This window comes from Apis dorsata, unplaced genomic scaffold (genome assembly GCF_000469605.1).
Source record: "Apis dorsata unplaced genomic scaffold, Apis dorsata 1.3 scaffold_667, whole genome shotgun sequence".
In the NCBI taxonomy this organism is placed as follows: Eukaryota; Metazoa; Arthropoda; class Insecta; order Hymenoptera; family Apidae; genus Apis; species Apis dorsata.
This window is the reverse complement of record NW_006263852.1, coordinates 356,457-372,158: the sequence shown is the minus strand read 5'-3', so window position 1 is coordinate 372,158 and position 15,702 is coordinate 356,457. Positions and strand designations below refer to the sequence as shown.

General features: G+C 26.0%; 3 protein-coding genes across 6 annotated transcripts in view; 1 reads left to right on the top strand and 2 right to left on the bottom strand.

The window, feature by feature from the left end:
- The window catches only part of LOC102679032 (serine-rich adhesin for platelets-like), a 60,266-nt gene extending 46,011 nt beyond the window's left edge, over positions 1-14,255 (bottom strand). Inside the window, exon 1 of one of the 2 annotated variants that reach the window (XM_031513562.1) lies at positions 14,112-14,255. In XM_031513562.1, the coding sequence (XP_031369422.1) occupies positions 14,112-14,152 (41 nt within the window). In that variant the 5' untranslated portion in view covers positions 14,153-14,255. Of the gene's footprint in view, positions 1-3,746; positions 3,887-14,111 lie in introns of those variants that run through there. The other variant, XM_006622190.2, reaches the window with a different exon arrangement.
- Positions 5,671-15,702, bottom strand: part of LOC102674665 (protein trapped in endoderm-1) — a 22,699-nt gene continuing 12,667 nt past the window's right edge. Inside the window, exon 6 of the mRNA XM_006622158.2 lies at positions 5,671-5,680. The gene's annotated coding sequence lies outside the window, so the exon portion shown is untranslated. The remainder of the gene's footprint in view (positions 5,681-15,702) is intronic.
- On the top strand, positions 7,688-13,749 carry LOC102674365 (phospholipase D2). 3 transcript variants are annotated; one of them, XM_006622154.2, is made up of 15 exons: positions 7,688-7,942; positions 8,427-8,641; positions 8,812-9,172; positions 9,250-9,370; positions 9,433-9,856; positions 9,937-10,169; positions 10,341-10,608; positions 10,699-10,861; positions 10,972-11,226; positions 11,298-11,571; positions 11,629-11,849; positions 11,933-12,169; positions 12,259-12,499; positions 12,570-12,899; positions 12,973-13,749. In XM_006622154.2, exons 2-15 carry the CDS (start codon positions 8,470-8,472, stop codon positions 13,072-13,074), a joined length of 3,402 nt encoding a protein of 1,133 aa, XP_006622217.1. In that variant the 5' UTR covers positions 7,688-7,942; positions 8,427-8,469; the 3' UTR covers positions 13,075-13,749. The 3 variants fall into 3 exon arrangements, 2 of the variants coding, with proteins under 2 accessions (XP_006622217.1, XP_031369423.1); XR_004151400.1 differs by lacking the exon at positions 12,973-13,749 and having other exon boundaries at positions 12,411-12,499; positions 12,570-12,583; XM_031513563.1 differs by lacking the exon at positions 7,688-7,942 and having other exon boundaries at positions 8,984-9,172.

The window sequence follows — 15,702 nt, the reverse complement described above, 5'->3', positions numbered from 1 at the left end:
ACAATTTTTCAATCAAAACTTAACAATCCTAAATATTTCATCATCTTCTTCCACTTCTTTCAGATCACCCTATACGTAATACTACTTAATGCATGCATGTGTGAAAGTCAAGAACCACCTTCTCCATTTAAATCTACTTTTACTCGTATTATCCTCAGCCTGTTAACCGGCGCGTATAATTCTCAACAACTATACCATAATATGACCGAACATCTATGAGATCACATGTTCAAGTACAATTATACATGTTTCCCAATTTTCGCGTATCGATTCCAAAAAAGATATACTTTCTCAAAATTAAATCTCTGATATTAAATTATATCCGACGTGTCTTTGTCTCGGATCTAGATTATTTTTACATCATCAAGGATGAATACCCAATTATCCACTTTGTTTCTATATCAAAAAGATCGATCGAACCCTTATTTTTATCTCGCTATGTTGTGCCACAACGCCTTCGTCTCCCTATTTATTCCATTAAAAATAACACCAGTTGACACCCTGTCATTTAATAATACCGAGATCGATTATTATTCCCTTATATTCTGAGAAAATGTTAATTAAGCTTTAATCAATTCGTGTTTACACACAATGGTTGAGAAAAGTATATAGCACGCACATTTTATCATTTTATTATTTTTCATCTTCATTAATATCAATCATACTTTCATACACTACCCATTATAATTGATAATATGAAAGTATGATCGATATGAAAGTGAAATCTGATAGAATGTGATAGATAGATAAAAACATATTTTTACTCGAGAACGAGAGTATTTGCAAATAAGTTTTTCAAGTAATCCTTGTAAATGTAAACATCGCGTTGATCTGTTTAATTGAAGTGATATTGCAAATGATTTCGTTATGTCTAAAAAAAAAAAAGAAAAAAATAACATCTCAGAAGGAGGCCAAGGCTCGTTTCATGCCCATAGCTCTTGTTACCCCACCCTGTATATTTAATGGAAACCTGAATCGCTTTCCATATAGGTTTTATAGAAACTGTATCAATTTCCAGAAATAGTTTCATTACTCTCCTCTTTATTAAAATGTTCTTCTTTGAATTTTTATATTCAAATTATTCATCTTTTTAATTGAGAAATAATATATTTTTTTTTTTTCGATAAAAAGATGTACATCTTCAATTATGAAATTCTCATGGAGAAATCTTGCTCCATTAAAAAGTTTGAAATAAGGATATTTTTCTTGATTTAGTTGGGGATAAGAAAGTATTCACGAGGAAAAGGTTTTCCAAAGGAAATAATTTTAATGGCAGAAGAAAAAAAATTTCTCTTGAGATTCTCAATCGTTCTAGGAAATCGGAAATAATAAGCGATATTGAAGATCTTTTTCGCTCAAATAAACATTTTAAACTAATTGATATAACTTTTGCTAAATAAAAACTTTTCAATCTTCTTTGCATCACAGATTTTTAATTAATTATTTATTATTACGAGACATGCATACTAGTTAGATTTATTTATTAATTCATCTAACTTTCGTAATCAAGTTATTAATCAATATCCAGACATCTTTCTACTTTATCTATTTTACACTTGTCATTAATTTATTATTTTAATATTATTTATTTTATTACAGAAAAATTATTGAGATCAAATTAAAAATTTGCATCGTGATTAAATACATGACATTAAAAGAGATTGAATGCGTAATTTTCAGCTTAACGTAATATAATTGATAGAATTATCGATGGTCTAATTTAGCGTAAAAAATAAAAAACCGGTTTGAAAATATTTAGAATTTGACGAATCTATCGGCAGATCTATCGAGGTCGTCTCAAATATGAGGCCAGTCGTGAAGATCGTGAGTTCTTTCCTCTGTTGGCGCGAAGATCAACAAGGAGAGGAGGAAGATCAAGATCAACCATGGATCATCGACCGTACTCGAAATACCGTTAGACTCAGCTGAGTTACGATTCATTAATGAAATTCATTCAATTTCTTCTTGTTCGTTTTGTGAATTTTTTTTTTAACATTCGTTACTCAATCTTTACAATTTTTCTCACTTCTATGTAAATAATCAAATTATTTCTCGTTTAAATAATTAAAAATAATGGATTAATTCGGTGAAATGTAATCATGATAAAAGTGTTTGATAAAATTTTTAATAAAATTAAAAATTATAATATTAAGAATGGAGAGATGATTCATAATAAAATATATCAAAAAAGAAAAATTTTCAATGAAGTTTCTAATAAAATAAAAATCTTTATATCGAAGATTTAAATCCGGTCGGACGAGTTTTATGTGCAATTTAATCGCACGTTTTACAGAATTCATCGTGAATTCATAGAATTCATAGAAAAAGAAGATTCGTTAATAATTTATTACGAACTCGGGTTAAAAAACATTCTCGAGAGAACAGTGCTCCAGACTCTGATTCCTTTCCACGATCGTTCGTGCGCACGAATCTGTTACGCGCCAATCGAAAGTAAATTCTGCACAACGGTATATGCAATTGCACGTATCAGGTTTTGCCCGCGATTGTAAAGCATATTCCGTAGAAACTTATTCAATAGAAAGCGAAAATCATTGTAAAATTTCGTCGATCGAACAAAATTATCGAAATATTCTTTAAAAAAATCGTAGAAAGAAAAATTTCCACTTTGAAATCTTTTTTATCACTCCTCTTATAAAATAATAATAAAATGAATATTATATAGCAAATATTGTAAAAAGAATTACTATAAAACTATTAAAGATTTCCATATTCTGATCTTTATTATCGCAATACAAATTATCGATGATTTATTGCGTTATTTTCATTGAATCATTCTTATTGAAATATCTTATATCAAGCAATATCTTATATCAAGTATAATATTACTTTTTCAACAAAACATCGAAAATTATAAAAGCAAACAATACGAGTTTCTTCTTCTATAATTTCCATCGTAAACTTAACGTTTCCTTTTAATTTTTAAAAAATTTAACTTTTAAAAAGAAACGATCAACAAGAGAGAATGCAAGAACAAGGAAAACAAATTTCTGCAAAACACATTGCTCGTGCATCTCGAGCTCAATTTTCAGCATTATTGTTCGATTTAAAACCGCGTGACGAGCTTGAGGAACAGTCCACCGATCATCGTCACAGGAAAAATATCATTTCGGCATGGACAGCTCGGGTAACCGAGTTTTACGTAAGAAACACCAGGAACATCTGGAAGTTTGAGCGCGTGAAAGTGGACTACCAAGTTACAGGCAACGGTCAGTTAATTCCGCGGCCGGTCGGTTAATATTCTCTGCAATTCCAGCCAGTTCCTCTATAACGATCACGGAACTTCTAGCACCGACATTTTTTTTTCTGATTATCAACTTTTATCAGGTTTTTCCATTATGTGGTCTCCATCTCGGAAAAATTTAACATCTCAAGGATATTATAATTTTTTCCTTTAAACGCAATCGATTCGAATCGTTTCAGTTTTCGAAATATCGACATTCAATAGCGAAACGAACCAAGCTATTTTCTAATGACTCAATGCGCGTATTAAACGATTGTACAAGCGATTTAAGGACGATTGTTTATGAACTACTCGAAGATTGTTTCCATACGCGTATAAACGATCATATAACGACTGTGACGAAAAAAAAGAAATGTAATCTAAGTAGGCTCATCTATTTTCAGTTGAAACGAACGACCTTGCAAAGTTTCAATAACCGACTCATGTTTTTCCCATCCAAGACAAAACAGTTGAATTGTTCCGGTCGCACTTGAGTCCCACTCACCTTGCGGCTTCTTAGACCAGCCTGATCCAATGTTTCATTTCAGTTCACCTGGCCTGCCACCTGGTCCTCCTACACCCTCCCTTTTTTTGCGTATCACAGATTATTCAATCACAAGAATCACAATATTATTATTATTATTATTATTACAGTTTATCAATTCTATTGGCTTTAAACGAGATTTCGAGAAACGAGTTAGAAAAATTAATTATCCGTTATATTTATTACGATTACGATTTTTTGCACATTCGATCCGGAAGAGTCGTCTCGATGATCACTGAGAACAACCGAGATCGAACGAGTCGACGATTAACGACGATTGTATTCGCGGTTATATGCACATGAGACTCAGGTGAGATTGAAACGATCGACACGCATCTTCGCGAGAGATATATATGCACACCGGGTGTTATGCTCGGCGGACGTTAGTCGGCGGAAAGCTCGGAGACAAATGGAAGTCGATCGAACGACCGCCGTGTCAAAAAACCTGGCTCTAAATGGGGGAGAAAAAAAAGTGTTCGCTCGACCATTTTCCCTTTCGCCCGACTCCACGCCACCACCACCGCTACCACCACACCACCCAACAACGTTCCTGCACTCTGCGTGCTATACGCTGCCCCTACCCTGGTGCACAGGTACCTCGAAAGCATCCCCTCCCGCGACAAGCCGCCTCGTTCCTCTTACTGACTGATAGCCACTTCGATATGCGTGATTTCCTGCGATCTGAGATTGTGTGTTAACGCGGATACGCGTGGTCCTTGATCATATTGAATTAAAGTAAAAATTTGTAACTTTTTTTCTCTTTTTTAATTGTTTTCTAATTTTATTAATTTTGATTTTAAGCGAAAGAAGTTCGATATGCGTGATGTATTGACGAGGATGCATGTGTGATCTCTCATTTATCTTGTTATATAGAAGATAGTTTTTTTAGATATATAGGTAAGTGAATCGGTTTTTGTTAGAAGCAAACTAGTTTAATTTTTTCTCTTATGTTTCTTTTTCTTATTTACATGATTCTAAAATTTATTTTTATATGTAATCAAGTAATTCATGTATTTAAATAAGCTAGGTAATATAATATGATTTTTTGCATATTTCATATTTATTTTATAAAAAAAAAATTAGAAAGTATGGCAAATGAATATATTAAAGAATATTTAATGAAAATTTAAATTTTTATGCAAGAGGTTACAACGATTATTTAAATGATTTGTAACTTAAACAAATAATATATTGCAGAGATGAAATATTTGTAATTTAAAAAAAATGATTATCATTAATCTAATTATCATCTAATTATCATTTGAACGAAACATACATACTACATAAATATATTACGCTATCGTAATATTTTATTCAAATGAAAATGAATTACAACAATCATGTCATGTTTAATAACAGCTGTATTTTTACGTAAAATTGTATCCTTCATTAAACATTTTTGAAACAAAATATATTTTTCAAAAAACATGTAGAATTATTTTGATAAATTTTGATATATGTATAAAAAGAATACGTTAACAAAATATATTAAGAAGATACAAATTTTTTAATGTGAAAGAAAAATATGAAAATTTTTAATGTTCTTTTAACTTTATGAAATAAAAAAAAAATTAGAATTTTAATTGAATTATTTATAATTAAATTATTTCTAATTATAAGATAATTATCAATATTATATCAAATCTTTATCACATCGTATTGATGTCGAAATAAAATATATATTTCTTTCTTAATCTATTTATTAGAAGATATTTGCAACATCTACTTTTTCTTCATCTTTTCTATTTTGCAAAATGTAACACAGTTATTCAACTGAATCGATAAATACTTTTATATAACTTGATGATTTAGAAATCTTATCCACGTATACCTTGATCCACCGACACTAATGACACAATCTAATCTAATTTACATGATAGTTTAGTTATTTATGCCTACGTTATATTTATATTATGTAAAAATATCATTTTAATATAAATTTCAAATCCTCGATTATAAAACATCTTGCTCAGAAATTCTCATCTATTATTTTGAAATCTAGTCGTATTGCACAAATTAAATTATTAAAAATGTTGCGTTATTTGGAACATGATGTTTCACCACCATCCTTGATTAAATATTTTAAAAAATCGTCAACGATTCCTTAATTACTTATACAAAGTATGTTTAATCATCGATGTACAATTTTATTATTATAACATTATAAATTACTATTCTAACAGATGTAAGAAAAGAATTTATAGAACTTTCTAGTTAAAGAAGCATGAAATTCGAATAAAAGAATTTCACACTGATGAAATAACGAAAATATATTTACCAAAAAAAGAAAATATATTATAAATTATTATAGTACTGAATAAAAATATTTGTTGATAATGTACAAATGACGAATAATATGAAAAATATTGAATAGAACGATAGAACGAATAAATAATATTATAAATTTATATTTCTATTAAGAAATATCATTATAATTTGATAAGAAATATTAACTAAAGTAATAGACTAATTATCAAAATTAAATTAAATTAGAAAAATATAGCTTCTGAATTATCATTGCATTGCACATATATTGCATGGTTTTCCCTTGACATTCTAATCCAGGAATAAAGTCGATCGTTTGCGTTCCAATTCGAAAGTAGATCGCAAAACTGAACAATTATCCTTCCTAATAATCACAAGGCTATTCGTTTCCTACATAAACTCCATAATATAAGGAATATCGAGTTTTCGAATCGCAAACGCAACGAGTGCGTAATATTAACGGACAATGAGGTTACATCGAACCCTTTTATAGCGCGTTCCACTTTTCTTTGTGCATGACACGTATGTTAAATTCTATTATTCAGAATAATAATAACGATATTTAATTTTATTATTTTATACAATGAATATTTTTGTGATTTCAACTTTCAAATTTCACGATATTAAACTGATCAAATTGTTACAAAACAATTCACATTAATATAAACATTTGACGAAAGAAATTGCACTTGTACATGCATAATCACAATTTTTAATTAATCGATTAATGTGAATTGGTATATATTTATATATGTAATATATAATTGGGATAAAAATTTATAAAATAGTTGAAGTAAAATGATTTTTTTTCATAGCATTTTGTAAATTATAAATAATATTTAACAAATTTTATATAAATATTTTTTTCGTGTATTAATACGAAGAAATATGTTGATAATATCAATGACAAGGAATCATTGATAAGATATCAGTAATAATACGTAATCATAATGTAGATTTTTACAATTTTTAAGAAATGATATAATTTATATGCTTATAGAAATTATTTGATAATATTCAAGAAAAATGCCACAATACTTGAAATTCAATTATTTGAATTTCGAATTTATCCTATATAGTTTATTTATATTTTGTATATTGCAATAAGAAAAAAAGAAAAAGATATGAATGAATAATTTATAATATAAGTTATTTATCAATATTGATAAATAATATTAAAAAAAATAAATATGTTATTTAAACATGATGTTTGTGAGAGATTATTTTTTAATGAAAAAATAATATAATTGATTAAATCTTGATTTATAAATAAACAAATTAATGCACTATAAATAAGGGAAAACATAAAATGAGAAAGATAACTTTCAATTTACATATATATATACGTAAACGAATATTGAAAAAAGAATAGCATAATTTTACTTTTTTCTACTTTTATTTTATACTTTTTTTATGAAATAGTTATCTTCATCGATAAAACAGTATAATCCTATAGATCATTTATAAAGTGTAAGTGTAAATTTATTTTTTAACTTAATTTTTTTCACTAATACTATTGAATATCTTTCAATTCCAAAATGTTAAAAATATATATCATATAAAAATATTATTTTGCACTAATATTTCAAATTTTCTTAGTAAAAAATATCTACTATACCGATACTTTTTAGATTTTATTCAACTTACAATAGAAATATGTAAGTCGTCGTTTGTGCTGTCACATAATGAACACCGATGAAATCGCATGTGTAATCAATTGTGATTGTGACAGTGACTTCTTACGATAATGGAATTATCTGAAATGTACATATCAAACTTTTACAAAATCATGTGAAATTTATTACTTTAAAACTGTTTATAGAAAGAAGACTGTTAATATTTATAACCTTAATAATAACGTGACATGTGACATTTAGGATATGTATAAATAAGTATCCTTTTATAATATCATTAATCTTTTATTCTAACTTTATACCACGCATTTATATTTTAATTTAACCATCAAATAAGATTATATATATTTATAAATTATAATATATACAATTCGTAATTAATAATATTATTAATTGATGAACTTATAATAAAATGAATTTATGACAATTCATTCCAGTCTCTGGTAACTTATATATTTAATTGATCTATTGTCAACATTCCAAGCCCCTCCCGCGCACGTTAGATCATTTTCTGAATCAAATCCATCAATTCTTTATTATGGCATTTCTTTTGTTCAACTATATTATTATCTATCTTTTAATGAAATATATTTTTATTAGTTCATTACTTTTGAATGATTCCTATTGTTTATCTCTTTCTCATTAAGAAACCTTTTTAAATATTGTAAAGAAAAAAATGTTTGTGTAATTTAACAATAAAAACATATTATAAAAATAATTTGACTTAACTACATATGGTTAGTTATTTATTGATGATTTTGTAACTTGATAATTTTCCACTAATAATGTCTAACAATATTTTAAATGAGAGAAGAACTGAGAATGTTATGGACCATTCAGTTCTTCAAGATTCGGAATTTGATGATGCATTAGATGTACCTGATTCATTAGAAATTACTGTGAATGAAAATGATGATACAATAACTGTTGAATGTGGTGGAGATGCTAATAGCATAGGTGAGTTTATGATTTTTATTTATTGTTGTGATTTTTTTTTTATTGTTATTTATGTGATTTTTTTCTGTGTTATTTTCATTAACATTTTTTATATGTAATATCTACATTAATTACATTTAATAACTATATTTAAGAAGTGCATTGTGTCTTGTTTTTCTTTGTTATATTAGTATATCCTGGTAGGATACCTTTCTCTGCTATATATGATTTACCAAAACAATTTAAAAGTCAACATCGTGATGTTTTTATTCCTGGTGAAGAAGTGCATGTAAACATCATAGATTATGAACGTAGTGTAACAACACATCCTCTGAACCCAAACTTGTACACTATTGAATTTAGGCATGGACATTTCACTTGGACAATTAAAAAACGATACAAACATATCCAAAACTTACATAATCAATTGAAAATATATCGTGCAAGTTTAAATATACCTTTTCCAACTAAAAGTCACAAAGAAAGAAGAATTAGTTTGAAAAGTTTAGGAGATGTAAAAGAAGGAAAAGGCCGTAAAGGTGCATTACCAAGGTATTAGAATTGCTTAAAAATCTTCAATTTTGCAAATAATAAAATAATAAAATGAAAAAATATATTCTTTTGTTTAGATTTCCAAATAAACCCGATATGCTAGTACCTTATGAGCAATTAGATCTTAGAAGAAAAGTATTAGAAGAATATTTGACCAATTTATTAAAAATAAAAATCTATTTGCATCATCCAGAAACAGTAAGTTAATAGTTGACTTTTTTATGTTAATAATATTTACTAACAATATAAAATATTTTTAGATCAATTTTTTAGAAGTCTCGCATTTATCATTTATAGAAGATTTAGGAATGAAAGGCAAAGAAGGTACTATTTTAAAACGAACTGGATCAGGTGCAAGAACTAGATGTAATTTTTGCGGTTTGCTTGAAGGCATGTGTTGTATTAGATGTAATCATTTTTGTACATCTTTATGTGGAAAATGGCATTCTCGACATCTCGTTGTTAAAGATACTTTTGTTGCCTATATTAGGCCCAAAAATGGTAGCATAAAATCGGTAATTTTAATGGATAATGGGTTTGGAGTCAGTTTTGGCATGTATACAACAGGTTTAAGAAATGGTATGCAAATAGCAAATCTTAGCAGGCATATATTAATCAAATGTTGGACAAGAAGAAAGGCTAAAGAATGGATGGAATTTATACAAGAAATCAGTAACAAGGAAGGTAAGTTTTTTTAAATTAATGCAAAAACTAAAAGATAAAAACTCAAATTAATATTAATATAATATATTATATTGTAATAGGTCGAGATTTTATACAATCAAATCCACACAATTCGTTTGCACCTTATCGTTCGCCTATAGCAGCTACATGGTTTGTTGATGGATCAAGTTATATGTCTGCTGTTGCAGATGCATTAGAAAATGCCAAGGAAGAAATTTTCATTGCAGATTGGTGGTTATCACCAGAAATTTATATGAAAAGACCTGTTTCTGACGATTATTGGCGACTAGATAAAATATTAGAAAGAAAAGCTGTAAGTATTATTTAAACTTTATTTTTATACTGAATATTGAATAAATTTTGCTATTCTATTAATGCTAACTAATAAAATTCAGGACTTTTGGTAAAACATAAAATATTTTCACTAATTTAATGGAATTATTATTATTGTTATTATATTTATAATGATCAATTTTTTATTTAGTCTAACGGAATCAAAGTATTTATAATGATCTATAAAGAAGTAGAAGTTGCATTGGGCATAAATAGTTTTTATAGTAAACAACGATTAGTTGAAAAATGTCCTGAAAATATAAAAGTATTACGTCATCCAGATCATGCAAGAGTAGGAATATTTCTCTGGGCACATCACGAAAAGATCGTGATTGTTGATCAAAACATTGCTTTCCTTGGTGGAATCGATTTATGTTACGGCCGATGGGATAATAATGAACATAGATTAATAGATTTGGGTATATAATACATAAAATTAAATATTTCTGGCTATCATTATTAATTATGATTAATTGTATTTTTTTTTTTAATTATATTTTTAATTATAGGCAATACTCATCAATCTAGCATTTATATTCCATCTAAAGGAAAATTTACCAATACCAGTAGTAAAAAAATATCATGCGCTAATATTAATAAACATGTTTTACTGCCACTGGCTATTGCAACTAACACAGTTGTAATGGCTACTACGAAATCTATACCAGTATTGTAAGTTCTTTTATTACTATTTTTCTATTAATTTTGCATTTTTTAAATTAAATGAACTTAAATATTAACATTTAACATTTTATTATTATTATTATTTTCTCTTCTTTTAGACCAATGATAAGCAATAAAACATCGCCAGCATTGCCACAATTGAATGCTGGAGATTTATTACTAATGCAACCTTTAGAAAAATCAGATACTATGAAATGTGATACTCCAAATACAGAACGTAAAAATTTATTTGGCATGGCAAAAGATACTATGGACAGAATGAAACATAATATTAAATTAAAAAGACAAGAATTAATTAATATGGTATATAATCCATATGAAGGAAGTAGTGATGAAGAAGATACAATTGATAAGTAAGCTTATATTCTATTAAAATATCAAAATTAAAAAATTTATATCTTATAAAGAAATTATTTATTTTCAGTAATACAGTACAAACTGCAATTGAAAGTAATGAATCAGTGACATATAGTGGAGATGTATTTTTAGAATATCCAGCTGTATCTAAACTTTGGCTAGGAAAAGATTATGTGAATTTTATTGTTAAAGACTTTAATGATCTCGAAAAACCTTATCAAGATCTAATAGATAGAAGCACTACTCCTAGAATGCCGTGGCATGATATAGGAATTATGGTACAAGGTGCAACAGCAAGAGATGTTGCTAGACATTTTATTCAACGTTGGAATGCAATTAAAGTAAGTTTTCAATAACAATCTAACAATTAAATATTTAAATAATTCATATTTTATTAGATGGAAAAAGCAAAATTAAATCCGTGTTATCCATTTTTACTTCCAAAATCGTATAAAAACTGTAGAAACTTTGTTCCATTTCTTGAAGAATCTGCTATACATAATGTTAATTGTCAAGTATTAAGATCTGTTAGCTCTTGGTCAGCCGGTTTTCTTGATTCAGAAACTTTAGAACAAAGTATACAAGAAGCCTATCTTGAAGCTATTAGTAAAGCAGAAAGGTAAAATTTATTTTTATAAATATCTAATTATAATTTAAAATAATTAATAATGTTACTACACATTAATGAATTTTCTATTCAAGATATATATATATAGAAAATCAATTTTTTATAACACTTGTATCTATGGAACGAACCACAGTAAAAAATCGCATAGGAGAAACATTATTCAAACGAATCTTAAGAGCACATCGAGAAGGTGCGGTATTTAGAGTATTTGTGGTAATGCCTTTATTACCAGGTTTTGAAGGAGAAGTTGGAGGTCCAACTGGTACTGCCTTACGTGCTATTACACATTGGAATTATGCTTCTATATCAAGGTAAAAATTATATTATGAAACGAATGAAAATAATAAATAAGAATGAAAGATATAGAAATTGAAATCGGAATCATTTGAATTATAAATAGGGGTAGAGATGCTATCCTAAATCGATTGATTGAAGCAGGAATAGAAGATCCTAGTGAATATATTACATTTCATGGCTTAAGAGCGCACGCAATGTTGAATGGTACACTAGTAACAGAATTAATTTATGTTCATAGCAAATTATTAATTGTAGATGATAGTACTGTTATTTGTGGTTCTGCTAATATTAATGATAGAAGCATGATAGCAACGAGAGATAGCGAAATTGCAGTAATAATTCATGTAAGAAATATTAACAATGTCAAGTATATAATTTCTTATTATTTCAATATTAATTATTTTATAATTTTAGGATCAAGAATTCGATGAAGGAAGAATGAATGATATTCCGTTTCCTTGCGGTAAATTTGCAGGATCTTTACGAAAACAACTATTTTCTGAACATTTGGGATTATTTAAAACAAATGAAGATATAGATATAACGGATATAATTAAAAAATCATTCTATAAAGACATTTGGTGTGCAAGAAGTAATCGAAACACAGAAATTTATGAAGAAGTATTTCATTGTATTCCCACAGATAAGGTTGTTAATTTTTCCATGTTAAAGCAATATCAAGATGAAGAATCACTTTCTTCATTAAATCCAATTTTAGCTCAAGAAATGGTAGACCAAATTAAGGTATAAATAATATAAAATATGTTAATAAATATTATTTTATTAATTTTATCTTTTTTTCATAATTTTATTTTAGGGCCATATAGTAAATATGCCATTAAAGTTTTTATGTAATGAGGATTTAAAACCAGCAGCTGGTACTGTAGAAGGAATAATGCCAACAGCATTGTGGACATAAATTATTGGTACTTGAATTTTTACTAATGGAATGTTAATCAATAATTATAATATTTTTGCAGATGTAAATAAGTTAATTTAACTTTTAATATTTTACTGACCAAAGTACAAACAATCACAATGTTTGTGATTAGATATTTTATTATATCCACAAAAGAAATACAAATATGTTAAAATTAAGATTGCTATATGATATTTTTATTAAAAAGCATTTAATAAGTAGCAATAATTTAATTCAATATTGATATTCGTGGTGTTGATTTATTTATAAATATTTTTGCAATTCTAATTTCACTTTAAAAATATGATTGTCAATTGATTGAAAATAGAGAAAAAAATGAATTAAATGTTAGTAAGAATATGAATCAAAAAGATATTTAAATTATTAATTATATTTCGAAATAATTATAATTACATTTCAACATTCCATAAAATCTACCTCTTTTAAAAAATGCAATATTATAGAATAAATGTTATTAATTTAAATACAATTCTATTTCATCATTTAACGTACTTAAATATTTTATATTATAAATTAAAAAATAATTATGCTAATATTTAAACTTTCACAATGTGCCTCTTTTTGAAAAATTGATTTTTATATGAATATGATTTTTATTTTATGAATATTTATTTGTATATCAAATGATACATGAAATAAATGATATTATTCTTAGATTTTCCTATATTTTTTCTTTCTGTTCTAAACGCATTGTGAATTAAATGTATGATGAAATTAAATTTTTTGAATAGAATAACTCTTATTATATGCATAGTAAAATTTATCTAAACTAAAAATTTCTTGATATATTGAAAAAATATATATATTGATATATTGAAAAAATTGATATATTGAAATATTAAATCATTAAGAATTTACTATCTAAGAAATTAGAAGTTTGATAAATTGTTAATTAAAATTAAATATTCTACTATATTCATATATTTCAATCTAAAATTATTTGTTAAAACGCCATTGTCGTTTTTTCTTGAATTCGAAATATCAACTTATTATATTAAAATATTATGAAAACTTACCTAATTTTTAAGTTATTTTCCCATAGGTATGAAGCCAGCATTTACTATCATGATATTTTTCTTTCTTGAAGCACTTCATCACATATTTACACATTTCACAAAAAATTTTTGAAGATCTCACTTATTAGAATCTTTTCGTGTCGCGTGAAGTCGTAAAACTAATTGAAATCAAATTTTACTTTTGCGCATCTTCTTGCGCATCTTGCGCATCTTTTTACACATCTTGCGCATCTTCTTGCGCATCTTGAGCATCTTCTTGCACATCCTGCGCATTTTCTTGCGCATCTTGCACATTTTGCGCATCTTTTTGCGCAACTTAGGCATCTTCTTGCATATCTTGCACATCTTTTTGCGCATCTTGCGCATTTTGCGCATCTTCTTGCGCATACAAGTAAGAAACATTTATAAATCCAAATATTTTTTTTATAAATTATTCTGTTAGATATTAAGATATTTTTAATAAATTCAATAAATTATAAAATTAATAATCAATATATAATATTAAAATTTAAATATTTCATATTTGTTCAAAAATTATAAACAACTATTCGTGTTATCGATATGCCCGCCAATTCATGATTTATTTTAAATAATATTTATATAGTAATAAAAGTAATTAAATATATATTTATATAGTAATAATTCTAAATTAATATTCGAAAATGTTATAACATTAAAATAATTATTATTATTTAAAAAATATTATTCTAATTTAAAATATAATATAAAAATTATATAAAAATCATTTTTTATATTAGTAAAAATTATATATCAATTATTCCATTCTTATTATTTTGTAAGAAATGAATTTTATCATTCTAAATATATAAATCAAAAAAAAATTTTAAAATTGTTAACTATTATCTACGAAATGCACTTATGACTATTTTATAACTATTCTTATATATTCTTTTTATAAAATGGCAATTAGAATATTTTAACACAGCTATAAATCGAAAATTAATAATATAAAACAATAAATCTAGTTTTAATTCGTAAAAATATATATTAATTATTATTTATAATGATATAATGAATTATTATAACCATAAATTAATAATAAAAATTTAAAAATTGTTAAATTATTGTTCACTATATTCGAAAAACTAATTTTAATATAATCGGCAAACGACGTATGTATTCGGCAGACTTCGCCACAGTTCGCCGCGACTTTCTATAAATACGAGTCAAGTTACGAAAAGCAATCATTTCTTATCGAATTTCTGTATTGAAAAGATCGATATTATAACACTTTGATTAAATTTTTTTAAAAAATTTTAATTGTTTACTTTTATAAAATTTATTTTAAATTAACATTTAATATTATTAATATATATTATTTACACATTTTATTTTTTAATATTTTTTAATATTCATTTATTGCTTTATTTATTTGATTACTTTTACATAATTTAATTTAATTTATTTAAACATTTATTAATTTTTAATTAGTTTTAATTAGTTTTAATTTTATTATTTAATTTAATTTTTTAATTATTACATTTTTTAATTATTACATTTAACGTATTTATTTATTCATTTATACTTCTATTTAGTAATTTACATTTTTATTTTTAATTTATTAATATAT

Excerpts from the sequence above, each read along its gene's own strand:
- LOC102674365 (XM_006622154.2), top strand. The coding sequence starts at position 8,470 with ATGTCTAACAATATTTTAAATGAGAGAAGAACTGAGAATGTTATGGAC. Across the intron at positions 8,642-8,811 it reads TGGAGATGCTAATAGCATAG|TATATCCTGGTAGGATACCT; the intron begins GTGAGTTTATGA and ends TTGTTATATTAG. Across the intron at positions 10,609-10,698 it reads ACATAGATTAATAGATTTGG|GCAATACTCATCAATCTAGC; the intron begins GTATATAATACA and ends TTTTAATTATAG.